Raw genomic sequence first — 27525 nt, forward strand, 5'->3', positions numbered from 1 at the left:
ATCAAAACCTCAGCTAATCCAGAGTGTGTCCTCATAGCACCCAGCCCAGCTTCGTTTCTTTACCTCCCCTCATCCAAGAAGCTATAGCACTTCTTCCTTCCTATGCAACTCCTCTGCTTGCCTGCTCCCTGACCCCCCCCCCCCAAAGGGTTCATGAGCAGTTAGTGCTGCAGGCTTTTCCAGAGATGCACAAGCTGGGGCTGCCCTCATCCTCACCCCCAGCCCAGGCCTATCCCAGAGCCTCTGCCTCCTGGACTCAGCTAACTGGATCCAGCTCAGAGGTTGGGACACAGCTGATGCCATGAGTCCAGCATGGGGCAGGATGGGACCAGGAAGGGGCTGACTGGCCACAGGTGCGCTGGGTAGGGCAACAGAGGTGGAAGAGGCCAGGGAAAGGCTGTGAATAGAAGTCGGGGGGTGGGGGGGGCGTTTACAGAGAAGAAGCAGTGTGGTCCCAGATCCTCTGCACCCTCCAAAGGCTGCGATTCCCAGGAAGAGCTTCGGTGTGAGACCCTCCCTGTGTGTGGGATCCTCAGTAGCTCTGTGAGACTCCAGCAGGAGGGGAGCTGGCTTCACCCTAAAAGCCCCCAAACTGATGGGGAGATGAGCCCACAAAATCAGGGACCCTTTTCTGGGAACCCATACCTGCTGGGAACCCCAGGATGATGAGGAGCTAGGGCTCCATACTAGAACCCCCCAATCTGATGGGGAGGGTGAAGCCCCACCCTAGAGCAATGATTGGGGGGATCCTCTGGGGTCAGCTAGGTACAAAAGAGCTCTGACTACACAGAGAAAGCCTGTGGACAAGGTAGCCAGGAGAGGAGCCATGGGACCAATCAGGGCAGAAGATCAGGAGGATGGGCATTTGGAGGCAACACTGCCACAGTGGGTCTGGGGTACATGAAGGTGGAGCACAGGCAGGACACAGGGACAGGCCTGAGTAGCAGTCCTGTGACCCGCCCCCCTGCCGGCCCTGAGCCCCATGCTCTGGACCTCAGTTTCCCCTCCCCTGCCGCTCTGGCTAGTGCTCAGGGATATGATCCACTTCACTGAACCCATCTGTCTGAGATTTGCTCACACCTTCCTCTTTTGTGACTGGAAGTCACAGGGCAAAGCACTAAGCTGTATATTCACAGAGGAAACACAGCCTAAGAGTGTGCAAGGACAGTGGGGAAAGTGGCAAGGGAAGCTTGGTGCCAGTGGAAGAGGGGGCCACGGGTGGGGCAGAGGTGCCCAAGGACCATGGCTGAGGCTGTCACCTATGCAGACCTGCGGTTTGTGAAGGCTCCCCTGAAGAAGAGCATCTCCAACCAGTTAGGACAGGGTAAGGGGTGGCTGAGTATCTCCTTGATTCTGCATCCCCATCCCCTTCATGACCCCACCCCACTCCACAGACTCTCATTCCTGACCCCCATCTTGGTCCCTTTTCTCTCTTCTCCAGACCCAGAGGCTGATGAGGACGGGGACCTCACCTATGAGAATGTACAAGTGCCCTCAGTCTCTGGGGGACCCTTGAGCTTGGCTTCCTCTGGACTAGGGGACAAAACCGGTATGAAGAGCCCACGGATGTGTGTTTGTGTAGGGGGTGTATCATGAGCCGGGGAGTCCACAGTATTCTTAGGACAATACCCCTGGGAAATGGAGGGGGTTCTTAGGAAAGGGAAGAATGAGCACTGGAAAAATGGTGGCCAGGGGAAGAACAAGGCTCCCAGGGTCAAGGCGGAGATCCCAGCGGGCATGGGGAGAGATCAGGGCAGTCCCGTGGGGAGATGAGTTCGAATGGGAACTAGGAAGTCACAGGAGGGGTAAGACAGGGTAGGGAAGAGGGATGACAGAGCTCCCAAGAGTGGGTTTGGGACAGGCAGAGAGGGACCCTGCGGAAAAGATAAAGGGAGACCCGAAAGGGCGAGGAGTGGGTCCCTGGGGAACAGATAGGTAGGTATAAGGTCCCGGAGGGACACGAGAGAGTCCCGGGAGAGCTGGGGAACTCCAGAGGTGCAAAGGGCGACCCGGAGCAGTTGCAGAAGGCAACGGGGGGCACTGGGGTCTCATCGCGGTGGAGGGGGTGTGAGGGGTGGGAGAAGGGGCATTTCCCGGGGCTTCCCATCTTCTAATTGGACTTCGCTCGCCTTGCGCAGGAGTCCAGTCGGAGCTGCCAACAACGTCCTGGAGCTCCGTGACGTCACCGGCTGCCAGGAGGCTTCTGGAGTGTGAGTACGCGCCCTCCCGGCCGCGCGCGCCGCCGGCGGCGGGGCTCGCGCGCGACCGCGGCCTCACTCCCCTTGCCAACCCGGCAAGGACCGGCGCGGGTGGGCGCCAAGTGCTGTGCTGGTGCGGGGTCGCGCGCGGGTGGTGCTGGGCCCTGCTGTGTGCAGGTCTGTTCTCGGGGTGAGCCCGGGCGCAGTCCCCCGGCCCGCCTGGGCAGCTCCACGACCCCCTCCCCTGCCCCTTTCACCCCCATCTTTCTGACGTGTCGACCCAGATCCTCCCCTCTTCTCCCCATTCGTATACCCTCTGCCGCTGTCTCGGTCTGAGATTTAGTGCCTCCTCCTACCCGGTAGTGCGTTCACGCCTCCGTGCAGTCACAGGCCCCAGGCCTTATTCTGGAACGCCTTCCCTCCGCTACCTGTGGAAACGCACTGCCCCGCAAAAACCAGGCCTGCACCACGCCCTCTGAGGGAGGCTCTTTCCCGTGAATCTCCCCACCCACCCCGCAGTCTATAAACTCTTTCCTGGGGCTCACTGCCCCCCATCCCATTGTCTCCCTAAGGCGGTTCAGCCTGCTCCAAATACCTCCTTCTGGGCCTGCTGCTCACCTGCCTGCTGTTAGGGATGGCTGCCATTTCCCTGGGAGTGCGCTGTGAGTATGGCTGCCCGGCCCCCCCATTTCCCACTTACCCCAAACAACTCTCTCCCCTACTCTCCCCAATAGCTGCGCTTCCTCCGCAGGGGCTGGAGTCACCAGCCAGGTTTGTTTTAGAGCATTGTGTCTTCATCGTCCTCACCTAATTCAGTACCTCCTTACGCTTTAGGCCCATCTTCTATTTCAGCCTGCCGTGCAAAACGTTGCAAGAAGCAAAAACGGCTGACACTGATGTCTCGGGGCACCAGGGCACAGCTGAAGATGATGCCCTCCAAATCTCTCTTTATGGCCAAACAGATCTGCAGGTGTCCCAGCAGCTCCAGCACACGAACAGCGTTCTGGAAGCTACTAACAGCAGCATGAGGCAGCAGCTCCACCAAAGGATCACCCAGATGGGGCAGAGGGAACAGGATCTGCAGGCGACCAGGAGGGAGCTGGCCCAGAGTCAGGAGGCACTACAGGTGGAACGGAGGGAGTGCCAGGCTGTCAAAGAGAAGTTACAGGCCTGCGAGTCTGAGAGGGACAAGACCCAGGAGACCTTGCGAAGCGAGGAAGGACAGAGGAAGACCTTGGAGGAGAGGCTGAACCGCATGCCGGACAGGCTGAAGCCCTTCTTCACATGCCCCTCACCAGGTATCTGCTCTGGGAGAGAGATGGGAGGGTCTGCTGTGAGGGATGAAGAGCGAGGAGACACCCGTGGCAGGGTGCAGGGCCCTGTCTAGCGGGGGCCATTGAGTTGTTCAGGAAAGGGGTAGTGCACATAAGCTGTGCAGCCTTCGCCAACAGGGAGAAGGACCGAGCTACGTACTGGATTTAGGGGACTCACCCAGCTCTAAGGCAGATCCTGTGGGAGAGAGGCAGGTAGCAGCCAGCAATGCAAGTCGCATTGTCCAAAGCAGCCAACTCAGGTCTCATCTGGCTGGACATCCATGTCAAGGATCCGGGAACCCCCTGAAGTGGGATGTGAAATGGGTTGTTTGCACATTTTTCTAAAGAGAGGGTCTATAGCTTTAATTAGTTTTTACTACATCTGAGATTCCCCAAAAGGTTAAAAATTACTGACTGACAAGGTGTAGTCTGGTGGTGGAGCAAAGCAGCTGAAGCTCTCAAGCATGGTGACACAGTGAGGTGGGTGGGGGCAATGTGGGGTAGGGAACCGGCATGGAGTGTTCATCCAGCCAGTATGTGGGGATGAGGGAGGGGGCCACATAACAGGGGAGGGGCTGTGCGGCAGGGGTGCCAGGTCCCAGGGGACTGGAATGTTCATGAACTGGTTATGTGTGGCCAAGGTTAGGCTTAGTCTAGCTCAGAGGGCATCTGGATTCTCCTTGAAGGTTTAAGAGCGGCATCGTATATACCCGTCCTCTTTTTTTTCTAACCTTCTTATTCTCTGACCCTCAGTTTCATGCCAGTGCTGCCACCCACTCCCACAGCTGCACCCTAGACCTCAGCATCCCAAATTGCTCTTCTGCTGAAAGGATGGTTTCAGACCCCACCGTGACCACCAGTGCCCCCTCTTCAGACTTTCCCCACGCTTCTTCTCCAACCTCATTGAGGCCTCCAAGCCGCTGACTCCCGTTTCCTCCTTCCCATCAGCTATCACCTGTCCTCACTTCTCTCTCTACCCATCTTGCATTCCCGGTCCATCACTTCAACCACTCACTCCTTTGTTCCATTGTTCTTCTGGTGCACCTGACTGGCAGTATCTCAACTCTGGATGAACTTACCTGCTCACCTTGTCCATGCCTGCACCCAGATGTGACCAATTGTGTAATCTTTCCGCTTGGTGCCACTGAAATGCTGGTTTCAACCTCAGCTGGGGCCTCAGTGCTGTCTGGCAACTCTGCAGTGGTTGCCTTGCTCTGCATAACTCTTTACCCTGCTACCCTCTCTCTCACTTTCAGTAGATGCTCTACTCTCCATTTTCCACCACCAAGTCTATATACCCATTTGCTTGTTTGCCCATCCCCGTTTCTTGTAACGATAACTGCAACAGCTTGCTGGATGTTTTCCCTAAACATCCCCCCGCACTCCCATTCCACTCTTCATACTGCAGTCAGGATAACCTTTTAAAAACAAAAATCTGATCTTTCGTCCTAGTGAAGAGCATGTCATTCCAGTGAGTTAATTAATCAAAAGTTATGGAATACATACTATATGTCCAGCACTGCACCCAGGCACTTGCGAAATAGCGAGTGAACAAAATTCCTCTATGTAAAACCCTGCATTGACTTTCTCTTCCTCATCATATAAAAACAAAAAATCCTTAACATGCCTTCCAAGGCCCCTGCCTACCTTTCAAGCAGGGCACTTTCCCCTCACCCTTTTCTATTTGGCCATACTGACTTATTTTTCCTTTAAGTTGCCTTAGGACAGTAATTCAAGAGGGAGCGGGGTGGACACAATGAGAAAATGTAGTTACAAAGAGAGGGAGCTAGTGGAGAAGGAATGACTTTTGAGTGATGGGGGTAAGACTGATGAAACAAGCAATGGAGAGATGGGTTGGGGTCAGGAGTACAGATTGAGGTGTGGGAAGTTAAAGAAAGGGATGTATATTTCTTATGGTTGGTCAGGAAAAAGGAACAGAGACACATTTTGTAGTGGAGAGGGGGGAAATGGAGAGATTTCACATCAAGTGGCAATTTGTCTACTTGTGGAAGAATGGAGAGGGAAGGAGGGGGCCAGCATCTTGGAGTGTGGGAAAGTAAAATATGCAGTGGGGAATGCTTTGGGGAGCTAATGAGATGAATGAGAAGCCAATTGAACACTTATGGGGGCCCAGGTGATATTAGCCAAAAGGGGTGTGTGGACCGTAATCATCAGAAATTGGGAACAGTGTCACCAGCCCAGTTAAAACAACCCTCCCAGATTGTTAAGGAATAAAGTTGTTGAATGTTAAACACTTTTGCTAAGTATGGCAGGTATGGCATTTCCAGAAAGATTGCAAAGCTCAAGGATTGGAAGGCACTGAAGGCGCTGAGATCAGCCCTGGGGGAATACTGTTAGCAACTAGATTGCTGAGCGGTCACTTTATTCCCGAGTGTTGAGATCTCCCTTCTGGGTCTGGGCTGTGCTGTCACATCCTTTCTGTTTTTCAGACACCTGCTGCCCCGTGGGATGGATAACGAAAGAGAGGAATTGCTTTCACGTCTCACTTACTAAAAGAACTTGGGAGGAGAGCCGAAAGTATTGTGAATCTCTGTCCTCCCACCTGGCCACAGTCAGTGAATATTCTTATTATCCAGTAAGCACACCCTATTCACCGACTGTAGTGGGTACTGTTAGGTAAGGGACATACGTTATGGAGTGAGGAATGGCAGCGCACACATGGCATGCATGCTATGGCGTGCCTTCCTTTTCTTTGCAGCTTCTCAGCAGTGCGCCAGGCGGCCCCTATTAACTGATTAGAGCTGGTACGCGAGTTGACTTATGAACCATCTTTATTTTTACCTGTTTCTCATCTCAGCTTTCTGGTCAGCATCCTGGGCTGCCTAACAGATTCTTTGACTGTCATGGCCTCTCAGGCAGAGGCCTCATACCTGGGGGGCTGGATTGCAGGGATTGGTTCTTCGTGACTACAGCAGCCCACGGAGTGACGCCCCTGCAAAGGCTGGCAGTTCTTACCCAGCTGGGAGGTGAACTGCAGGGTGAGCCTGCACCTGCAGTGTGGCACTTGAAGGATGCAGGGATAGGTCACCGTGAGCTGATGTCATGCACCAAAGATGGGGACAGTCCTCTTGTCAAAGCTCCTAGGTCTCCCTAGAGTATGCATTTTCTTCCATCAGCCCAGATCCCCTCCCCCATTCGACCGTTTCTCATCACTCTTCACACACCTCTGGTCTCTCTGAATCTCCCCTCAGAGTTATAGCAGCAACAGATTAAGTGATATGTTGGCAGAAAATGACTGGTCTGATTCATATTGGACTACCTACGGCATTAATAAGGAACAGCAGTTGTCTGAAAGTATAAAAACCTCTAGGTAAGTATGTTAGGACTTTTGGACATTTTCAACTTCGTAATCCCTTCATAAAGACAAAGTATTGAGATTTCCCGCCAGGTCTCACTCCTAAAACTCTCGTGAATCAATATTGTAATTGCCTATTTGTTCATTTCCTCTATTTAATAATTCTTTAGGGTATTCTTATTCTCTGTTCTATCCCCAGTACCTAGCACTTTCTGGCACATTTTTTTTTTTTTTTAATTACTAGGTTGGAACCTATGTCATCTTTCTCTCTGAGGGAGAAGCTGAGGATTTAGCTAGGGCTTCACAGCTGGCATTCTAACTTCCTGTCTGTCCCTTGACAAGTCCACCCAGACTAAGGTGGTCCTTTCTCAGTCGGAGCCTCTTGGGGCACTAGAGCTGCCCCAGGGACACGAGTAAGGGAACAGTGGGGTAACTTAGAGAATCAACCCCAGGGACCCTGAAACAGGGTAGTCACCTCCTGTGTTCCCTAACTGGTTTAAGACCTTGGGGGAGTATCCCCTCCCCTTGTCCTAAAGCTCCTTCCGGTTGCAGTCCAGACATGTCCCTGAACCATGCCCAAACGTGGCCATACGCAGGCAGGGTGAGTTAGGACTTGGGCTAAGTTTTATGCAGGGCAAGGGGAGAGGAGGGAGGGAGCCAGAGCTTATCCCAGTTCTATCTCACCACTCTTTTGGGCTTCTGTTAGAAACCCAAAATGTGCCAAGGTACAAAGCACCTGGGTGAGACTGCAGTTGTGGAAGTGTACTGAGTCTCTTCCCTGCATCTGTGAGATGGCAGCGTTCAGGTATCCAGATGGGGACCATCTGCACTGAGCTGGGTAAGTGTGAAGGATGGGACTCAGGCATGGGATTGTGGTGGGGAGAGGGACTCAGAGGTCAGGGGAAAACTTCTCCTGGGAGTGAGTCATACCCACAGCCTTCAGGGCCCTGGTCTGCTTATAAGTGGGCACCACACAGGGAAGGCCTGGAGCTAAAGGGAGCCCAGTGAAATGGCTGTCCAGGGAGCTGGGGGGGGGGGGGCTGACGAGGTTCTCAGTGACAGGCCACTGTGGCGTTCACTGATGCTTTACTCTTCCAGATACTCATGCCAACAAGAGCCTGGGCCGCTCATGCCTAACCTGCAGCCTACAGGTTCGAAGACCAGCTCCTCCAGCGTTTCCTCACTCTGCCTGGACTGTGTTCGGCCAGGGGCCAATCCATGGCCAGCCCTTCCAGGCAGCCTGCTGCCTGCTTGACATCTTGTCCCAGAAACTGATTGTTCCCGGGAAAAGGGTGCAGAAACCTCTAGAAGAGATTTTGGCCTCCTCAAGAATGAGGGGCTGTGGGGAGGAGGGCGCACGGGCTGAGCGGATAGGGGCAGCCCGGAGCCAGCCAGGCAGTTTTATTGAAATATTTTTAAATAATTTGCATGTGTTAGTCTCGTGTGTCAGCAATGCTGTGTCTGGTTCAGTGATCCCCATGGGAGTGAGCCCAGGGGTTGGATAGGAAATGTTCTGTCCGTCGAGTCCATGCAGAGGTTCCCCTACGGGAAGAGCCGGTCAGCCCATCTGGGGGTGGCACTGCCCAGCATGTGTGCTGTCCTCACAGGGCATCCTGAAGGCCAAAGTTGGAGGCCTGAGACCATAGGCCCCAGTGCTAAGAGCGTGCCCCAGGCAGCTGCAGGCTGGGTGTGGGTGGCTTGGCATGATGCCCTCGGTGGCAGAGGAGACTGCCCGCCTCACAGTTCAGGTTGCGGTAGCGGGCAACAGCTGGTGTGGGGCGAGGGCACATGGATAGGAAGCCAAAGCTGAAGGGGCCGAGGCAGCAGCCGGGACAGGGCAGTCCCTCATCGGACTCCCGGGGAACTGAAGGGGGCGGCGAGGGTTCTGTCCTCTCCAGGGCTGCCGCCCGGGGCAGGCTATGCTGGGCCCGGTTCCAGGGCTCCCCGGCCCAGCCTTGTGGAGAGTTTACCACCACAGCTGGGGGGTTGTTGTTAAGGGGAGGTCCTGATCTAGGGGACCAGGGCTGGGAGGCTGAGGAACAAGTGCTGATGAAGTTGTCTGTGGCCATGGCCAAGGGCAGCTGGGGAGCTGGTCCTGAGGGTTCTGGCTCCGGGCTACTGCCCTCACACTCCATTTTCTCTTCAGCCGAGGCGCCCACAGTGGGAGGGCCAGGACCTGGCAATGCTGTCTCCATACGTCGGGGTAGCTCAGGGGATGATGGTAGTGAGCGGCAGCGACGAGCAGGTGTCCCAGGGTGGACCAGGGTCTCTGGAGTAGTCGCCAAGGGCAGCTGGGTGCAGGGCAGTGGTGATGGTGGTACAAGGGGCAGGGCGGCGACTGGCTTGCTGGGTGTGTCCAGGAGCTTGATCTTGCCACCCCTCAGGTCTTCCCGCAGTGAGAAGGGGTTGACTCGAGTCAGATTGTCCCCCCAGTTGGGGGGTGATTCTGGTGATGGGGGCAGGAAGAGGTCTGACCGGCTTCGGGAGAGCCGGGGGTCTGGCCTGGGAAGTGTGGCAGAAGGACCCCCTCTTGGAAAAGACCCTGTAGACAGAGAAGTCTGTGATCACTGTTCTCAGCATCGATAGCTTCTTGTTGCCTATTATTCACCAGGAGGCTGGTGGGACTAGAGCTTAGAAAAAGGGAGTCTGACAGGGTCCTTTGGAAAGGGGGAGATGTCACCTCCAGTCCCCTTTTACCTCTTTCCTTCCTTCAGGCTCCAGAATTAGAAAACTATCTTCTTTGAGATGTCGTTTCACCCCATCCCCACTCTCAGCCTTCTCAACTAATACACTTAGTCTCCTCCAGATAATTCCCTGAGTTCTAAGGAGGAGTGAGGCAAAAGGACTCCAGTTGGGTCAAGGTCATGGTCACTTACCCTGATTGTGTATCAGGGAAGCCCTGGTGAGGGGGGCTGGCTCAGGCAGCTGCTCCAAGATCCATTCCAAGTGCTGGGTGATTTCAGTGAAGGGAGCACGAGCGCTGGGTTCCATCTGATGGGTAGACATGGGGCAGGTTCACTCAGTGCTGTGAAAGCAGGTCCCTGAGGTTTCCTCCCATCACCTGGGACAGGACAGCCTTGTGGGCTGATGGATAGGGGCAGAGGGCCGGGAGGGTGAGGCTCTTACACTGCAGCAATGGATGGCCAGGAGCAGGAAAGGCAGTGGGCAGTCATCTCCTACCAGGGTCCGGAAAGCAGGCACATCCAGGCCAAAGTCCTGTGGGGACAGACAGGAGGGGTCTCCAAGTCAGCCTTCCTTGGGTTCTCCTTCTGCCGCCTAATCGGGACCTCAACCTCCAGGGAACCCTCCTTGACTATGAGCTGCCCAGCCTGGAGCTCCTCCTTTTCAAACCTGGAGACATCATTCACCTCAGTACGGGGTAGGTAGTCAGGGTCTGCAGGCACCCGTGCGATGAGCTCACAGAGGACAATCCCAAAGGCAAAGACATCAGCCTGGGGGTAGGAGATAACGTCAGGGGGAGGAATTGACAGTCTTCACGTCAGAATTTTGTCAGAATGTCAGAATTCAGAGGGGAGCCTTGACAGTCTTCATGTGTTGGAGGAGTGCCTGTTAGAGGCAAGGGGGCCTTGGGGGCGTCCTAAATATCTGGTAGGATGGTTGAGGAACTTGAGATGGGGTCTTAGAAGAGCATCTCAAGGGTCTCTGGAAGGCCCTGAGGATCTTAAGTGTTGATGTCTTACCTTCTCATCATACAGCTCACCCCGCAACACCTCTGGAGCCATCCAGTAGGGAGAACCCACCACAGCCAATGGCTCCTTCCTTGCCCCTTCCCTGTAGGGCAGGGACAGAGTGGTGAGAAACACCCCACTCAGACATCCCCCCAAACAGAAGAGGAGAAGGTCGGCCCCTCCCCACACCAAGGGAAATGTCGCCGGGAGCTTCCTTTAGATAGGGGTCTTCTAGAGGCTTAGGGGACAGGGGTGTTTACCTCACCTATACACAGGGATCTTTTCAGCCAGCCCGAAGTCACCCACGACAGCTGTGAAGCCTTGGTCTTCCCGTCGGATCAGACAGTTCTGATGTACACATATAGCATCCCCACACACCCATCACGTTCTGCTCTTCCCTCTCCCAGTCTATACCCAAAGCTCTGTCACTCCAGAATAACCCCAAGGCTCTCTGACCTCCCAGTTCTCCAGTGCACCCCAATCTTGCAGCATCATCTGTCACTCCAAAACACAGTGTGGTACTCAGTCCCTCAGAGCACACCCCCTCAACCCAGCCCCCCCCATTCTCCAACGCCTTGCTACTCTAACACCCTAACATACCTGTTATTCACATTCCAACATCCATGGGCTAGTGACAACCTAACAGTCTCAAACCCCGCTCATGCCTCCACCCACTGGCCAGCCTACCTTGGATGTGAGGTCTCGGTGGAATACACCTTTGGCATGCAGGTAGCGCAGGCCGTGGGCAATGTCCAGAGCCAGGCGGAGCCTGACAGGCCAGGAGAGGGGTTCGGGGGAGCTGAGGAGCTGTTCCAAGGTCCCCCCATTCATGTACTGGGACATAGGGGGAGGAGAAGGGGGAATGAATGTCAAGGTTTCAGTCTATACTCTCCCACTTATAAGCCAAGGGACACTGAGGATCACAAAGGTCAGAAGGGTGAGCCCGTGCTCTAGGGGCTGGTCTGTCCCATACGTGTACAGCGATTTACATTTAAAGTATTAAGTTGAAATAAAATTAAACATTCGGTTCCTCAGTCACACTAGTCACATTTCCAGTGCTCCCTAGCCACATGTGGCTACAGTTTTGGACATCACAGATATAGGACATTTTCATGGCTGCAGAAAGTTCTATTGGACAGCAGTGTTCTAGAGGATAGAGAGGATGAGAACAGCTGAGGCCTTTTATTTGTGGCTTGCCCAAAGGGAAGTTCGGGGAAGCCTCCCTGGGAGGAGGTCCTGCTGCCTCTCACTATTCCTCTGTAGAAGCACCTGGCCCTGACTCTCCTTTTGGTGGTCGTGGGAGTCCCCCCTTTCTGACCCATCCTCACCTCAGTAAGAGCGTGCAGCTGCCCCTGGTGGACACAGACCCCCATGAACCTGGAAGAGGGGAGGGAAGATAGGAGGGTAGGCTGTAAGAGCCCTGCCCCCCATCTCCCGCAGTTCCCACTTTTCCAGCGGGATCTTTCCCCTCCCCACAGCAAGCTTCCCAGCAAGCGGCTGGGACCCGCTCACCTTAGGATGTTGGGGTGCCGGAGCTGGTTCATCAGCTGCACCTCCCGTAGCGTGTTTCCCCGGTTACTGGGGAGCCTGTTCATTTTCAGCACCATGACTTGCCCTGACTGTCGGTGCCGAACCTGGGGGCGGCAGAGGCGAATCCCGGGTAGGTCGGGCAGGTCTCTCCGGGCAGGTCTCTCGGGACTGGGCCCCTACCTCCAGCATCCCGTCTAAGGCTCGGTCCCGCCCCTCTGCCCTCTCTGCTGGTCCTACCTTGTAGACCTCAGAGAAGAAGCCGGCCCCGATCTTCTCGGCGCAGTGGAAATCATCCACGCGCGCAAGGCTGGACACCGCGCTGCGGAGCGCCCGGTAGGAGGAGGGGCGGCCCCGGCCCGGGCCTGCACCCGCGCTCCCCGGCCCCGAGGGCCCCTCCCCCGGCGCCTCTCCCGGCCCGGGTCCAGGGCCCCGCAGTGGGGGCCGTTCCCCGGCCATGGCCGGGCCCCCAGCCCGGGCCTGCCTCACATGGCAGGGTCCCCGGGGCCCGGGCAGGCCGCGCTAGCCATGGGCGCGGGCCCAGCCCGATCCGGGGCGCCGGGGCTCCCGCTCCCGCCTTAGAGAATGGAAGATCCGCTGAAGATTGTGGGCCCGCCCCCGCCGCGCCGGCTTGCTGGGCCCGGGTGGACGCCGCTCCGCTCCGCTCCGCGCAGGGCCTGGGCCTGGGCCGGGCGGCGGCGGTGGCGCTCCCGGGCGCCGGCTGGCAGGAGGGCTCCCCGCAGGCGGAGGCGGGCGGGCGGGCCGGCGGCGGCAGCGGTGCTCCTCTTCGCCGCTGGGGCTCAGGCTCCGCGGCCTGCCGGGGGCGGGGCTGAGCCGGGCCTCCGCTTAACTCCTTCCAGCCCGGCCCTCAGGCAGCGGCCACGCCCCCTCAGGTACGCACCCCCAACCGCTGGCGGCGACGCCCTAGGCAAGTGGGTCCGGGGCGTCGGGGTCAAATAAGTTCAGGCCCGAGCTGAATCACCGCAGGGAGAAGGGCTGATTGTGCGTACGTGTGGCTCAAGTGTCTTTTAGCTGTCCAGGGACACCTTTCTCCCCTCCCACCCTCAGGTCACTGTCATTTGAGGGCCGGGCTCAGGAAGCCGCTAGATTCCTGGGCTACACGGACCAGCAGGGAAGAAACGTAGACCCCTCAGGCCAGTCACAATCGAAGGCAGCCCAGTAACCTGCTGTCTTCCTTGGCCTCTGCCCCGGCTCAGCCTGCCCACTTCCCAGGTCTCCACTCTACACCTTGAACCTCTGGACTCCGTCACACTTTTCTTTCTTTTCGGGCGGCTGTGATGCCTCAGGGCTGTATTGAGCCCTTGGCCAGCGCATCCCTATTGTAGTCCCGACCCCTCCTCACTCCATCCCACCTCCCTCGTTTAATAAAGTTCAAATCGCAGAGCCTCCGCCTAGAGACACACAGCCTGGACTACTTGGTCCTAATGACCCTCTCTCTCAAAAGAGAAGCCTCCAACTACAGGGCAGCCCCTCCTTCCGCAAGATCCCGCTCCTCGGCCAAACCCAGCTCCTCAAGGGGCCCTTTCCCTCGAAGACCCCTCTGTTCCTCAGTGAGACCCCTCCCCTTCAGAGGGACCTTTCCTCAGTATGACACTGCCAACATCAGTATGTACCAGAACCCCTCAGTGCGACACCCCCCTCTCGTGTATTTCTCCCACGCAGAGACCCCACCTCTCAGTGACTCGGCCAGTCATTGTGACTCCGCCTCTCAACGTGACTCCTCCCCTCAGTGTGGCCCAGCCCTCATCAGTGTGACCCCTCAGCAGGTTCTGCCTTCCATCGCAAGAGGAATCCGGTCTGCCCCCTCAGGCCAGGCGGAGGAGCTGCCGCTGGCGTCTAAACCAGCTCGAGGCCCTGAATGCGCACGCACTGTCACAGGAGCCTGTGCACTCGCCGTACTCGATGCTTCCGCTTCTCCTCTGGCTCTTCCCCCAGCCCTCGGCGAAATAGCCAGTCATCGCGAAGGGTGGGTGATGGGTAGCTCGACCCGGGCGGACTGCTCCCGGGCGGGCGCTGGTGGGCGTCAGTGAGCGCCACCTAGCGGTGGAATGGCGGGCGGCGGGAGTGCAGGCTGTGGGCCTCGGGAGGGAAACGGGCGGCGACGGAGCTTTGAAGCGAGGCTGAGTTCTCTTCAAAAATTCTGAAGTATTGTATTTCTATTTCTGTGGTAAGCTAAAAAGAAAACAAAGGCACAGTCCACATCCGTGTGGGTGACCGCCTTCTAACAGAGTCCTGTCCCATGTTTGTGAGTTGGGGCCAAGTACTCTTTTAATTGTCAAGGGCTAATGCGAAAAGAATACTCAGCCTTAAATTATAAACGATACGTTAGGGTGGAGAGAAGGCCAGATGCTGTCTCGGTGAGGGAAGATTTCGCGCATGTTTGGAGGGGCGAGCAGGAGAGATTCAGTCCTTCCAGAGTCAGTGGAGAAAGGCCAGTCGGGAGAGCAATCTGTGCCTGACATGTGCAGCGTACTCAATCTTCCAGAGGCAATTTGGTCTCAGCAAAACAAGCTCATTCATCGCATTAAATTAATATTAACCTCTACAATTATGTAATTTGTAAATTTGCTTTCTATAGAAGAATGAGATCTTTAAACACTAGGAATTTATGCCTCATTTTGTTTAAGTAATATCATGCTAGACAACGTAATCGACATGTACCTGACCCTTTATCCAAATTTGAGAATTATTATACTATGGCTGGTGATGGTGCTTCCAAGCAGAGGAGCCAGGTTCCTGCTTTGGAAAAATCACTGGGGTGGTTGTGTGGCGGCAGTGAGACTTATTAGAAGGAGGCTCTGACCATGCTTCAGTCAGGAGAGGATAGGGGACTGAACTAGGATAGAGATAACAGGGAAGGACAGGAGGAAACACTCAAGTAGTGGGAAAACGTGCCGATTGATTAGTATCCAAAGTCAGTCCTGTGGAGAGAAGGAGCATCAGTCATAGTAATTTAAAAATTTCTAGCTTAGATAATGGGGTGATATCAACTGAGATAAAGAATCCAGGAGGAGGAAAGGTTGAGTGAAGGAAGGTAAACAATTGCCATAAACAAAGAGGTGATGGTAAAGAAAACTATGAAGGCGGATGCCATCATCCAAGTAGAGTGTACAGCGGGAGAAATAGGCCGACAGTGAAATCCTGGGAAAAACCAACATTAAAGGGCAGATGGAGTAAAAGAAGTCTGTGATGGAGGATGAGAAGAAACAAGCTGAAAGAATCTGGAGCGTCTGCTGCCATGGTATCCACGGAATGGAGAGTTTAGGAAAAATGGAATAACGAACAGCATTAAATAGTGCAGAGGGGTCTGCTAAAACAAGTTTTAAATGTTCCTTGAGTTAGGCTATTAGAAGATTTTTTTGTTGTTTTTCAAACTTTTTTATGGTGGAAAATGTCAAACAAAAAAAGAGCAGAGAGAATAGAACAATGAGCCCTTATTTACCTTGGGTGAGTAAGGCTGTTTTGTTGGAGACCCATGCTTTAGTTGTACTGTTGCCATAAGTGAGCTGGCTCAGTCAAAGTACCTGCTTTCATGTACCTTCTATGCCAGTGATTTTCCAATGATCAATTCATGGCCAGTCTTGTTTCATAGCCCTGCTCTCTTCCCCCCACTCCCAGTTATTTGGTGCGTATTTCTGACATTATATCAATTCATCAACAAATATTTCAGTATGTTATCTCTAAAAGATAAGCATTCTTCTTTTAAACAAAATCACAGTACAAAAGTTAACAATAATTTCTTAATACCATCACACATTTGGTTGTTCCCATTTCCCCCATTGTTTTATAAATATTTATTTTTTAAAAATTGTTTATTTGAATCAAAATCTGAGTAAGGTCCATACTTCTCAGCTGATATGTTTCTTAAATCTTTTTAAATCTTTAAGTCTATCCTCCATCTTTTTTCTCTTTCTATTTATTTTGTAAGAAATCAGATCATTTGTCCTGTAGTTTCTCAAAGTCTGAATTTGTTGAGCTTCTTCTGATGTAACTTAGCATGTTCCTCAGTCCCCTGTATTTCCTGTGAAATGGTAGTTAGAGACTTAGACTTAGATTGATTATTTCTGAAAACATTCATAGGTGGTTTTAGTACTATCAGGAGGCAGAGTGGTGGTCTTTTTGTGATGTTAGTAACTAATGATCATTGTGTAGAGTGTTGCTCAAACTCAGCACTACTGACATCTTGGGCAGGATAATTCTTTCTTATAGGGAGCTGTCTTGTGCAATGTACAATGTTTAGTAGCATACCTGGCCTCTACCCACTGGATGCCAGTAGCAACTCCCCCAATTGTGACAACCAAAATTGTCCCTAGACATTGTCAGTTATCTCCCAAGGGGCAAAATGTCCCTGACTGAGAATCACTGGTCTAGGTTTATTAATATAGGAGCTAGAAAAATTCTCATTCTACCCTTCCTTCATGGAATAAATAACTCTACAAAGAGAATCTTTACCTATTTGTTCCTCCGAGATATATTTCATGTAGGAAAGGCAAGAAAAATCCTTGATTGTTTCTCTTTTTTCATTTTACCAACTTAAAAAAATATTAAATTTATTGGGGTCACATTGTTTAGTAAAATTATATAAGTTTCAAGTGTACAATTCTATAATACATCATCTAGATATTGCACGGTGTGTTTATCACCCAGAGTTAGTTCTCCTTCCATCACCATATAGCTGATCTCCTTTACTCTCTTCTACCAACCCCCTTACACTCTGGTAACTGCTAACTGCTGTCTGTGTTGATGATTTTTTGTTTGTTTGTTGCTTTCAGTTTTATAGTCCACATACGAGTGAAGTTATATGGTTCTTAACTTTTTCTGTCTGACTTATTTCACTTAGCATGTTGTTACAAACGGCAGTATTTCATCTTTTCTTATGACCGAGTAATATTCCATTGTATATATGTACCACATCTTTATCTAATCATCTATTGAAGGACTCTTTGGTTGTTTCCATGTCTTGGCCACCATGAATAATGCTATAATGAACATAGGGGTACATACATCTTTGTGGATAAATGTTTTAAGATTTTTTTGGCTAGATTCCCAGAAGAGGGATTGCTGGGAAATATGGTAATTCTGTTCTTAATTTTTTGAGGACTCTCCATTCTGTTTTCCACAGTGGCTGTACCAATTTACATTCCCACCAGCAGTGTATAAAGGTTCCTTTTTCTCCACAACCTCTCCAACACTTGTTATTACTTCTCTTGTTGATAATAGCTATTTTAACAGGTGTGAGGTGGTATCTCATTGTGAGTTGGTTTCCTAGTATCCTCCAAAACGGACCAATAAGGTACTATTATGAACTAATAATCTAACACGTGTCTCAATCATTGGCAGTTTTTATCATTTTGATGCTTAAATTGTCCTATTTTGGCCAGTGACACTCCTGGTCAAGTTGACTCCTGAGTCCTTTTCATACGACCCTTAAGGTTTCCTGCTATTTGATGTGCTGAAATCTTCTGGGCTTATTTTGTGCATTCCTAGACTAGAGCTGGTATCAGCTATTTTTTCCAATGATTCGTGGTTCCTTTTAGTTGGAAATGGTATTTAGAGAGCACATCTGGGTACTAGGGATATATGTTATTTGACCTTAGGAAGTGCAGTTAAATGAATATGTAGTCGATTACCTGTTCTTCTCAAAACAGTCCCCTCTACCATCTCATTATAAAAAATTTCAAACATGCAGAAAAGTTGAAGGAATGCACAATGAACAGGTGTATATCCTCCCCTTGTTTACGTTTTGTTGTGTTTGTTCTCTGTCTCATGTGGTGTGGTATGGTATATATATATATATATAATTTTTATTGTACCGTTTGAAAATAAGTTGCAGGCATCTTGACACTTCATTAGCCTTATCTCCTAAGGTCATGTTCTATGTAAGCATAACATCATTATCACATCTTGCATTAGTTTCTTCATTTAATTTCTTGATTCTCCTCATATTTTATTGGCTCCTTCTTCTCGGTCTCTTTTGTGGATTCTTCATCTTCCTGACCTCTCAACAGTGGTATACCCAGAGCTCCATCATTGGACCTCTTCTCTTCTCTACTCACATACATCGTAGGTCATTCCATTAACTCAAAGGCCTTAAATACTATTTCTATGCTAATGATTCCCATTTTCTCTCTTATGCTCCAGCCTCTCCTCTGAACTCTAGATTCCTATATGCAATTGCTTACTCATCATCTCCAGTTGAATATCTAATTCGCTTTTCAAAATTGATATGTACAAAACAGAACTCTTGAATCCAGCCTCTTTCCAGATTTTCTTTAATGCTTCCCCATCTCAGTAAATCCAATCTATTAGCTGCTCAGGGAAGACTATTCAGTTATCCTTGACTCCTCTCTTTCTACTCATATCCAGCCCAGCAACAAATTGTGTATGCTACGTTTGAAATCTCTCCGTAACCTGCTATTCTCTACACGGCAGCCAGGTATTCCTTTCAATGTGTACATCAGGTCATTTTATCTCTGCTCAAAACCTTCTCTCATCTCACTGAGAATCAAATCGAAAATCTTTCCTATATTTTTCTAATATTTATACCTTTGATTTCTATTGCCTTGCTTAAAACCTTCAGTATAATGTTTGAGTGAAGACACTCATATCCTGTTCCTGATCTTTAAAAGAATGCTTTTAATGTTTCACTACTAAGTTTCATGTTTACTGTAGGTTTATTTTTTTGAGCTACCTATACCAATTAGCTATTATCACAAAAGTGCCGTATAACTAACCATATCAGTACTCAGTGGCATAAAACAATAATTGTTTATTCTCATAAATCTGTGGGTTTACTGGGGTCAGCATTCTAAACGGGGATTGGCTAGAGGGTTTGCTGCTCCATCTGTCTCTCACTCCTCCTGGGGCAGGGCAAGAAGACAAGCACCGTTTTACAATTGTTTTTTATGTCTTTGGGTCACATCATGTCTGTCAACATTTCAGTGGCCAAAGCAAATCATAGGGCCAAGCCCAAAGTACACTCTGTCTGTAGAGGTGGTGGTAGGAAGGGAGGAAAGATTTCTAAACAATGACACATTACATTAACTTTCTAATGTTAAACTGAAGGCATTTATAGAATAAACCTAACTTGATCCTGATGTGTTTTCTCTCCTTCCTCCCTTTCCCCTCCCCTCCCCTCCCCTCCCCTCCCCTTCCCTTTCCCTTTTCCTAACATTAGATTTGGTTGCTTTTTTGTATTTTACAATTTTATTTTTTATGAGCTTTATACTGAGATATTAATTCACATACCATATAATTCACCCAGTACAATTCAGTGCTTTTTCTTATAGTCACAGAATTGTGCAACTATCACCACAATCAACTGTAGAATTTTTTCATTGCCCCAAGACAAAACATCACGTCCATTAGCCGTCACTCACTATACGGTCCCAAACTCCTTTACCCCCAGCCCTCGGCAACCATGAATTCACTTTCTTAATGTATAGATTTTCTTCTTTTGGACATTTCATAATGGAATCATACAATATATGGTGTCATGCAGGGTCTCAGCTCTCGCTCCCCACATAAGAACGTAGGATATGGTGAGGCCAAAAAGGAACACCCACGGAGCCATAAGTAGGGGAGTCAAACCACTATACTCCATGTCTCTCTGCAATCCGCGCTTGCTAGCTCAGCCACCATCTTCTTGCCAGCCCCCATTTTCCTGCTAGCGTAGCCACGGCAGTTATATTAGTGGCCAATGGCTCACTGGTTACAGCTGACGGCCAACTAGCCACAGCTGATGGCCATCCAATCACAGTTGATGGCCATTTACTACCCGAGCCAGCACCTTTCCACGTGAGGCTGAGAGCTTGGAAACTGTACTCCTGGCTCTGTCCCCACATATGGTCTCTTGTGTCTTGCTTCTTTCACTTGTTGTAGCATTTGTTGTAGCATGTATCACTACTTCATTCTTTTTTATTGCTGAATAATATTCCATTGTATGAATTTACCATGTTTGTTTATCTGTTCATCAGTGGAAGTTTATTTGGTTGTTTCTACTTTGTGGATGTTACAAATGATGCTCCTGTGAACGAGCACGGACAGGCTTTTGTGGACATACGTTTTCATTCTCATACCCTTTTTGCTTTGTTTTGTTCCTCTGTTCCGCCTTTACTACCTTCTTTTGGTTTAAATAAATACTATTTTAGCATACCATTCTAGTTTTCCTGTTTTTTTTTTTTTTTTTTAAAAAAACCATATATTTTAGTTACTTTCTTAGTGGTTGCTCTAGGGATTACAATCTAGTCAAATTATTGAAAGACAAACACACAATGACCTGTACCCCATGTAGTTGATTTGCTTCCAATACTCCTCTGAAGAACACCTATCCCATCATGGTGCTGGAGTGGAAGTGCGCAGTGTGTCATCTAACTGGTAATGCTGCCTAAGAAGAAAGCTGTTGACATTTGCATATGTTTTTCATGTAATAAGCCATCTTCCCGTACTCTTAGTAGTTCTCATTGTTTTTCAGTGGCTTCTCAGGGTTTTTCCAGTTAAGCAGATAACTTTTTTCTTCCTTTCCGACATTTATGGTTCTTCTTCTTTTTTGTTTCATGCACTGTCTGGACCATCGAGAATAACGATGAATAATGAAGGTGACAGTGCTCAGTCTTGTCTTGGTTCTGACTTTTATAAGATTGCCTAAAGCGAGGGACTGTCAACTCTACATGCTGGCATCCATCTTATGCCCGTTTTCCTAGACAATATTTATCTCATTGAGATTAGTTTAGTTATATAGAGTTTCACTTAATATTCTTTTAGAATAAAAAAAAATCCTGTGTGCCTGTGGTTTTAGCCACTTCCTCATGGCATTAGGCGGTTTGTGCAGTCTTTTTTCTTTTGGCTAGCTGGGCTAATAGTTTGCTTATTTTGCTGTCTTAAAAACAATAAAAAATCTTGTGTGATAGTCCTTTCAGTTGTTTTCCTGATTTATTGTTAGCTTCATAAAACTTTTCTCCTATTTTCCTTAATTAATGATGGTCCTCTTTTTCTAGCTTCTGGAGTTGACTTGCTTAGTTATTAATTTAGTTAGTTGGTTTTAGACCTATTTACCTGGTTAGTCTGTCTGCAGTCTGTTCTGCTGAAGCCGTCATGGTCTGTACTGTGACCTCCTGCCCTCTCCAGGCACCGCTGGTTGATAAAGCGAGGCCAGGCTTGAGAGAGATGAGTGTGGCATAGGTAACAGTGCATCTATGTCTGCTTCTCCGTAGGGATATGGAAGCATATACTTCTGAACTGTAAAATGTTAATAATTGGTAAATCTAGGTAAAGGTTATATTTTTATTGCAATTTTTCTATAGATTGTTATTTTCCAAATTAGAAAGTTTAAAAAAAAAATATACCAGGGCCTTAAATTCCCAGAAAAATACGGATGGGGCCAGACATGAATATTTTTATTTTATTAAAACATTTTTTTTAAATTGAGGAATATTGTGTTTCTCCAGGGCCCATCAGCTCTAAGTCGTTGTCCTTCAATCTAGTTGTAGAGGGCACAGCTCAGCTCCAAGTCCAGTGGCCGTTTTAATCTTTAGTTGCTGGGGGCACAGCAGGTGTGCAAACAAGTGTCTGTTACACAATCCAAACATCTATGTTGTTAATCTTGACACACTACTGCTATTCTGAGCTCCCCCCTCAGCTCCCGCCCCCACTCTAGCATATTACCCTAAGTGTGAGTCTGGGGAATTGAACCGGCAACCTTGTGGTTGAGAGGTCAGACTCCAACCAACTGAGTCATCGGGCCGCCCCTCCGGAAGCTCAGTGGAAGTTCTCTGTCTTCAATCAGAGTTGTGGAAGGTGCAGCTCACTGGCCCATGTGGGAATTGAACCGGCAACCCTGTTGTTCAGAGCTCACACTTTAAACAACTGAGCCATCTGGCCCCCCTTGGACATGAGTATTTTTTAAAAAATCACTCATGGTGATTCTGAAGCACACCCCAACCTCTGTTACTGTCCTCAGCTCTTTTCCTTTCTCCTGTTCCCACCAAATTCCAATCAAATACTGTGAATTTCTAGTTAGCACTTCACATAAGATAGACACCGGGCTGACCGCTCTTTGCGCATCATTTCATCTATCTTGTCCTAGTCAACAAGGTAGTAACATTAGTTCTTCATCTTATACATAAGAAAACAGGCTTGATGTGATGAATTTCCATAGGTCCATATCTCTAGTAAAACTAGGATCTGAACTAGTTTTTGTTTTGTGTTTTACTTTAATGTTGTGGTTCCTTAGGCTCTAAGAAAACTTAAAGTGGCTTTAATCAATAATGAAGTTATTTCACACAAAAAGGTTGGTTAATTCAGTGGCTCTATATTGCCATCAAGGACCTAGGCCTTTTTACTTTACCATCCACCCTTGATGGATTCAGGCTTTATCCCCAGATTAGCTTAGCTTTCCACAAGGATTCATGATGCCTACCAAAATTCCATCATCACATCCACAGAACTTCTAGAGGCAGGAAAGACATCATTCCTTTTTGTCCACGTCTTTCTCTTTAATTTGTTGTACATTATTTTTAAGAGCAAAGAAACTCCTGGGACCCTCCGTCATCCCAGAAGACCTCCCCTCATATTGCCAGAATGCCACAAGCCCATGCAATCCTATCACTGGCAAGGGGCATGGGACCACTACCATGGGCTCACTCCTAGGGCTGGCTCCAAGCTTCCCTGAAGTTCCTGGCTGCTTGGCAGAACAGAATTAAGGTTCTGTTAGGAAGAAGGGAGATGGGGGTAGGGAATCGGCATGAGGTGTGCAAACAAGTGTCTGTTACACAATCCAAACATCCACGTTGTTAATCTTGACACATTACTACTATTCTGAGCTCCCCCCTCAGCTCCCGCCCCCACTCTAGCATAGTACCCTAAGTGTGAGCCAAGGCCCCTACAACTCTAGCTCTAAATGGCACATACCAAGGCTGCTCCTGGCAGAACAGTGAGGAACATGAAACGTATTCCTTGGGACCCAGTGCTCCTGTGCAATTCCTGAGAAGTCAGTGATGCGTGCTTGGTCAGACCAGACACTGTCATAGTCTGGGAAAGGAGAGAAGAGCAGAGGCTCCTGGAAAGGAAGACTGGCCTGGCCCTGACTCAGCCCCTGAGCTGAGTTCTACCGTGTTTCCCCAAAAATAAGACCTAGCCGGCCCATCAGCTCTAATCCGTCTTTTGGAGCAAAAATTAACATAAGATCTGGTCTTATTTTACTATAAGACAGGGTACATAATAATATAATTAATATAATAATATAAGACCGGGTCTTATATTAATTTTTGCTCCAAAAGACACACTAGAGTTGATGGTCCGGCTAGGTCTTATTTTCGGGGAAACACCGTAATCATGCTATCCCCTCTCTGAGATCCCTTCTTCCTAGTCTGTACTTCTCTTAGAATCTGAATTGCTTCCTTAACAAATTCTAATTTGCCCCCAGTCTTAAACTCCAACATTAGCCTCGTATCTCCTTCCCTTGAACTCCCACAGTAAGAAAACCCATATCCAGTGAGTTTACTAACCATTCATCGATTTCCCATATGTGTTAGAAGCCTAGAGACAATACCAGTTAATAGGGAAGGAAATTAAGCTTTAGGAGTCGCGCACCAAGCGCTGGGTAAGTTCTTTCACACACACTCTCTGAGTTTATCCTTAACAGCACCTTAGTAGGTTAGGTTATATTAACCTTCACCTTAGAGATTAGGGAATTCAGGTTCAGAAGTAAAGTCACCTGCTCAGAGAAGGTAAGGTCAGCTCAAGGGCGTTAGCTATTAGGAGCCCATGACCGCCTGAGCTCACGCCCGTGCATTTCCCTACCATTCTGGCTTCATGGTCCTTACTGTTACAAAACACATTTGTATAAGTTAATTTGAGCCTTGTAACAGTAGTAGGGTGAGTAGTAGTATCTGCATTTTATACATGATAGTGGGGTTCAGAGATACTAAACGACCTGCCCAAAGTCACAGGGAGCTTAGCTTTTCTGCCTCCTACATGGTACACATTTTGCTACCGTGGAATGTGCCCAGCACAGTGTGGCATGTCTGTTGAATGGATGATCCAGACTATAGTAGGTGTTCAATAATTGTCAAGCTATAGTAATAAAAATTAATGTCACTGCCTAGAGGTCTCTAGGTTCTTTTTTCCCCCTCCCCTTCCCTCTGGGCTCCCCTCAGACCCTCTTTTCTCAGGAACTCCATCACCTTTAACCAAGACTCCCAAAGAGCAGAATCCACACCTCCTCAGGCAGGTGCTCAGATGAGAGCTTAAGTAAGGGTCCTCTTTTGAGACAGACCTAACAGTTTCTGCTCTCCCACCACCTACCTCAGGGCTTCCTTTGGTCCTGGAGGTGGGAGGCTGTTCTCAGCCTTTTCCCTGCCCCCAGGTGGCAGGACCGCATTTGTTCTGGAGTAGACAGACCCGTGAGCCCCTGCTCTCCAGTTCCACTGCCTTGGTCCTGGCTGTCATCACACTGGTGCCCCCTCCCCTCTCTCCTCCCTTAGCCCCGCCCCAGCCTCTGGCTCGGCCCCACAGCCCTGGACACAGTACATATAGCCCAGAGCTTCTGCTCAAAGGGAAACAAAAGGGACTGCCCGGTTCCCATGGCTGTGGCCAGCACCTTCACACCGGGGCTGAATGCTCAGAATCCTCATTACATCCCGGGGTAAGACCCAGAGCTCAGCCCCGTTTGCTTCTGGGAATAAGGGTGTCGGGAAACAGGAGTTGTGCCACTTAGACCTGGGGCCAAGTGGACATATTGGTACAGGGGGCCCAGGGCTGGGATATCTACGGTGTTGGATGGAAAAGGAAAAGCAAGGAATAGTGAGTGGTAGCTGGTCCTGCCATGAAGCTTTGTTGTCTTCTCCATGGTAACAGGGTAACAGCAGAGGGGAAGGTTTGAAACCCAGACAAAGAATTGAGAAATGCCTGCTCCAAATAAACACACAGCTGAGTCCAGAAGAGATCAAGGCTTCAGGGATCTGCTTCTGTCTCTGCGGAGGGTGGGCAGGGGGATTCTAGGGTGAGTGGGTGAGTCCTCTGCTTCAGGTACACGGGGCACTGCCCACTACTTCGGTTCAGCATGGGCCAGACCTATGGGCAGGTGACTGGTCAGCTACTTCGAGGAGCTCCTGGCCTAGCCTGGCCCCCTGCCCGTCGCATACTTCTGCCTCCCATCCGGCCTCCAAGATCTCCTGAGGTTCCCAGGGAAAGCTTGCCTGTCAGGCGTGGGCACGAAAGGCTCAGCTCCAGCATGATCCCTGGGTACACAGGTATGTACAGGTATGAACGGGTGCCCCAGCCCAGAACATGTGTCCAAACACTAAGAGAAATCTTCCTTGCCCCCTGCCCACCCAGGTTTTGTCCCCCAGGCACAGTTCATCTTTGCCAAGAACTGCAGCCAGGTCTGGGCTGAGGCTCTGAATGATTTTACTCAGTGGCATGGGAAACAGGGGAGTCAGGAGCTGCCAAAGGAGGTAAAAAGAGAAGATGTGGAGAAAGACCAAGAGCCAAAGCCAGAGCCAGAACTGGAGGTGGAGAAGGAGCCAGAGCGGGGACAGGAGGCAGGACACGTGAGACTAAGGCTGCGGGGGGTGCAGGGGGCTGGAGTGGGGCGCCTTACCTGTGCGTAGTCTAGGGGTGGCCATGAGCAGCATAGTTTCAGCTACAGGGATGAGGGCCCGACTGCCAGCTACAACTCCCTGCCCTGGGGGCTTGTGTTAGAGCACAGGGCCTGAATTTGATAGCCCAATGTTTCTTCCATCAACTTCCTCCCAAGGTTTCCCCTTATTCCATGGATGACAGAGATCCTCGCAAGTTCTTCATGTCAGGTAAGGGCATGTGAGTAATGACCAAAGGCACGGGAAGGCCCCCAGGAGGTCCTGACTCAGTATCCCCATCCCCCCAGGCTTCACTGGTTATGTGCCCCGTGCCCGCTTCCTCTTCGGCTCCAGCTTTCCTGTGCTCACCAACCAGGCCCTGCAGGAATTTGGACAGATGTACTCACAGGGCAGACCCCAGAAGGGTCTCAAACATCTCCCCCCACTTTCAGGGACCTACTCTCAGAACCTGGGCCTTTTACCTAACTATGGGGGCTATGTGCCAGGTGAGGATAGCCCCAGAGGGAGGCTTTGGGGACCAGAATGTGTGTGTGTGTGATGGAGGTGATTTGGGGGGGGGGGGGCGGGGGTTGGAACTAATAGATACAGGGGACCTCAGAACATGTGGTGCAGCTTTATTAGTGGGCAGAAAAGGAACTGAGGTAGTTCACAGTAGGGAGTTAAGACCAGATTTTGGAGGTTCTAGGCGACTGGCTGAGAAATAAAGGGCTTTTCCATGACACTGGCTACAAGTAACAGACTCTCGTGACCACACAGGGTATAAGTTCCAGTTTGGCCGCACATATGGGCATCTCACCCATGATGCTCTGGGCCTCAGCAACCTCCAGAAGCAGCTCGTGGCATAGGTACCTGGACTTCAAGTTCTCTCTTCCCTTTTCATCTATCCCAGCCATCCTTTTGGAAGGAAGAGAGATGGGCTGGAGGGTGGGGGGAGACACAAAGAGAAAATGGTTTGGAGGCCAAGCACCTTTTTTATTAATAGGTGTAATAAATAAATAAATAAATACATAAACAGAAGCCTGGGCTCCTCTTCCTTCTGACCACCAGGCATTGGCCACAGCCTATTTACAGCTGGGGGCTTAGGGATCTGGCCCCAATACTGTCACCCATCCTCCTCACCACCTGGCCCAGGGAACCCTGGCCACCTCTGTCCACAGGGACATGCTTGTAGTACCCATGGAAGGCCGGCCCTGATGGTCAGGGGAAACCCTGGCAGCCCAGTGCCTCGTCCCTTCCCTCCTCTCCTGGTGGAGGTCTGGACGAAGTCACTGGAACAGTCAAGGAGACGAAATTAATACTGAGCGCAGGGATATGTGGCCCCGGTTCTCAGTCTGCTCTCTGTAGCCAAGCCAGAGGGCTTGGGAAGGGCTCTCAGGCTCTGAGTCTAGGGGTTAGTAGGGTCCCTGAGGCCATCGGCATGCACAGGACCTCAGTTCTGGCTGCTTCCAGGAGTTGGACTTGGAGTTGGGGTCAAGGTCACGTAGGCCAGAGGCACCAGGCCGGTGTCAGGGCCGCGGCTGCAGCTCAGCCAGTCGCCTCCAGCTGGCCCCAGCACCCGTAGGATGTCCCCCTTGCGGAAGCTTAGCTGTCCGGGGCCTGTGGCCAGATGGTGGCACAGTGCCTTTACCTCACTGGGGAAACAACAAATGGAGGTCAGAGAAACCCCACCCAAAGCCAAACCAGCCCCCAAATCCTTCTCTCTCCCAGGGCTTACCATGGAGGCTTGGAGGGCAGGGCTGGAGAGTATGGCTCCTGCAGGCTCTCCTTGGGCTCTGGCTCCCGGCGCGCACCGACTGTCTGCACCATGAGTTGGAACATGGACTTATCCAGGCTCAGCCATTCTGAGGGGAGCCTAGGGATAGC

The 27525-nt window shown here is 50.5% G+C and overlaps 4 protein-coding genes and 1 long non-coding RNA gene across 15 annotated transcripts in view; 3 read left to right on the forward strand and 2 right to left on the reverse strand.

The window, feature by feature from the left end:
• The first annotated feature begins 1176 nt into the window (after window positions 1-1176).
• On the forward strand, window positions 1177-8250 carry CD72 (CD72 molecule). 2 transcript variants are annotated; one of them, XM_019729055.3, is made up of 9 exons: window positions 1177-1324; window positions 1442-1549; window positions 2139-2210; window positions 2771-2860; window positions 3161-3496; window positions 5962-6107; window positions 6724-6842; window positions 7534-7665; window positions 7926-8250. In XM_019729055.3, exons 1-8 carry the CDS (start codon window positions 1243-1245, stop codon window positions 7658-7660), a joined length of 1080 nt encoding a protein of 359 aa, XP_019584614.2. In that variant the 5' UTR covers window positions 1177-1242; the 3' UTR covers window positions 7661-7665; window positions 7926-8250. The 2 variants fall into 2 exon arrangements, with proteins under 2 accessions (XP_019584614.2, XP_019584615.2); XM_019729056.3 differs by having other exon boundaries at window positions 5962-6083.
• TESK1 (testis associated actin remodelling kinase 1) lies at window positions 8199-13832 on the reverse strand. Its single transcript, XM_019729053.3, has 10 exons — window positions 12284-13832; window positions 12029-12150; window positions 11845-11893; window positions 11204-11350; window positions 10782-10864; window positions 10529-10619; window positions 10196-10279; window positions 9954-10043; window positions 9704-9818; window positions 8199-9369 (listed from the first exon to the last, which is right to left on the reverse strand). Exons 1-10 carry the CDS (start codon window positions 12500-12502, stop codon window positions 8483-8485), a joined length of 1887 nt encoding a protein of 628 aa, XP_019584612.2. The 5' UTR covers window positions 12503-13832; the 3' UTR covers window positions 8199-8482.
• A 72-nt stretch (window positions 13833-13904) lies between these two features.
• On the forward strand, window positions 13905-20247 carry LOC148754987 (uncharacterized). Its single transcript, XR_016019195.1, has 2 exons — window positions 13905-14030; window positions 14394-20247. It is a non-coding gene; the product is annotated as an uncharacterized LOC148754987 (long non-coding RNA).
• A 4312-nt stretch (window positions 20248-24559) lies between these two features.
• On the forward strand, window positions 24560-26679 carry CIMIP2B (ciliary microtubule inner protein 2B). Of its 4 annotated transcripts, none has more exons than XM_088792897.1 (6): window positions 24560-24707; window positions 25091-25314; window positions 25400-25670; window positions 25821-25872; window positions 26018-26147; window positions 26419-26679. In XM_088792897.1, exons 1-6 carry the CDS (start codon window positions 24646-24648, stop codon window positions 26505-26507), a joined length of 828 nt encoding a protein of 275 aa, XP_088649023.1. In that variant the 5' UTR covers window positions 24560-24645; the 3' UTR covers window positions 26508-26679. The 4 variants fall into 4 exon arrangements, with proteins under 4 accessions (XP_088649023.1, XP_019584606.3, XP_074186785.2 ...); XM_019729047.3 differs by having other exon boundaries at window positions 25400-25614; window positions 25950-26147; XM_074330684.2 differs by having other exon boundaries at window positions 25400-25614; window positions 26094-26147.
• The window catches only part of RUSC2 (RUN and SH3 domain containing 2), a 46147-nt gene continuing 45235 nt past the window's right edge, over window positions 26614-27525 (reverse strand). For all 7 annotated transcript variants that reach the window (XM_074330683.2, XM_019729040.3, XM_019729042.3 and 4 more), the window contains 2 exons: window positions 27377-27514; window positions 26614-27293 (listed from right to left, as the gene is read on the reverse strand). In XM_074330683.2, the coding sequence (XP_074186784.2) occupies window positions 27092-27293; window positions 27377-27514 (340 nt within the window). In that variant the 3' untranslated portion in view covers window positions 26614-27091. The remainder of the gene's footprint in view (window positions 27294-27376; window positions 27515-27525) is intronic.

The sequence above is a fragment of the Rhinolophus sinicus genome, chromosome 16 (genome assembly GCF_057876585.1).
Source record: "Rhinolophus sinicus isolate RSI-liver-muscle chromosome 16, RSI-T2T, whole genome shotgun sequence".
Taxonomy (NCBI): domain Eukaryota; kingdom Metazoa; phylum Chordata; class Mammalia; order Chiroptera; family Rhinolophidae; genus Rhinolophus; species Rhinolophus sinicus.

Coding starts and splice junctions, on each gene's coding strand:
- TESK1 (XM_019729053.3), bottom strand. CDS start 12,502: ATGGCCGGGGAACGGCCCCCACTGCGGGGCCCTGGACCCGGGCCGGGA. Junction 11,351..11,844: donor AGCTGCACGCTCTTACTGAG/GTGAGGATGGGT, acceptor CCTATGTCCCAG/TACATGAATGGGGGGACCTT. Junction 10,044..10,195: donor ACTACCTACCCCGTACTGAG/GTGAATGATGTC, acceptor CTGTCCCCACAG/GACTTTGGCCTGGATGTGCC.
- CIMIP2B (XM_019729047.3), top strand. CDS start 24,646: ATGGCTGTGGCCAGCACCTTCACACCGGGGCTGAATGCTCAGAATCCT. Junction 25,615..25,820: donor GGGGACAGGAGGCAGGACAC/GTGAGACTAAGG, acceptor CTTCCTCCCAAG/GTTTCCCCTTATTCCATGGA. Junction 26,148..26,418: donor CTATGGGGGCTATGTGCCAG/GTGAGGATAGCC, acceptor GTGACCACACAG/GGTATAAGTTCCAGTTTGGC.
- CD72 (XM_019729055.3), top strand. CDS start 1,243: ATGGCTGAGGCTGTCACCTATGCAGACCTGCGGTTTGTGAAGGCTCCC. Junction 3,497..5,961: donor CTTCACATGCCCCTCACCAG/GTATCTGCTCTG, acceptor TCTGTTTTTCAG/ACACCTGCTGCCCCGTGGGA. Junction 6,108..6,723: donor GTGAATATTCTTATTATCCA/GTAAGCACACCC, acceptor ATCTCCCCTCAG/AGTTATAGCAGCAACAGATT.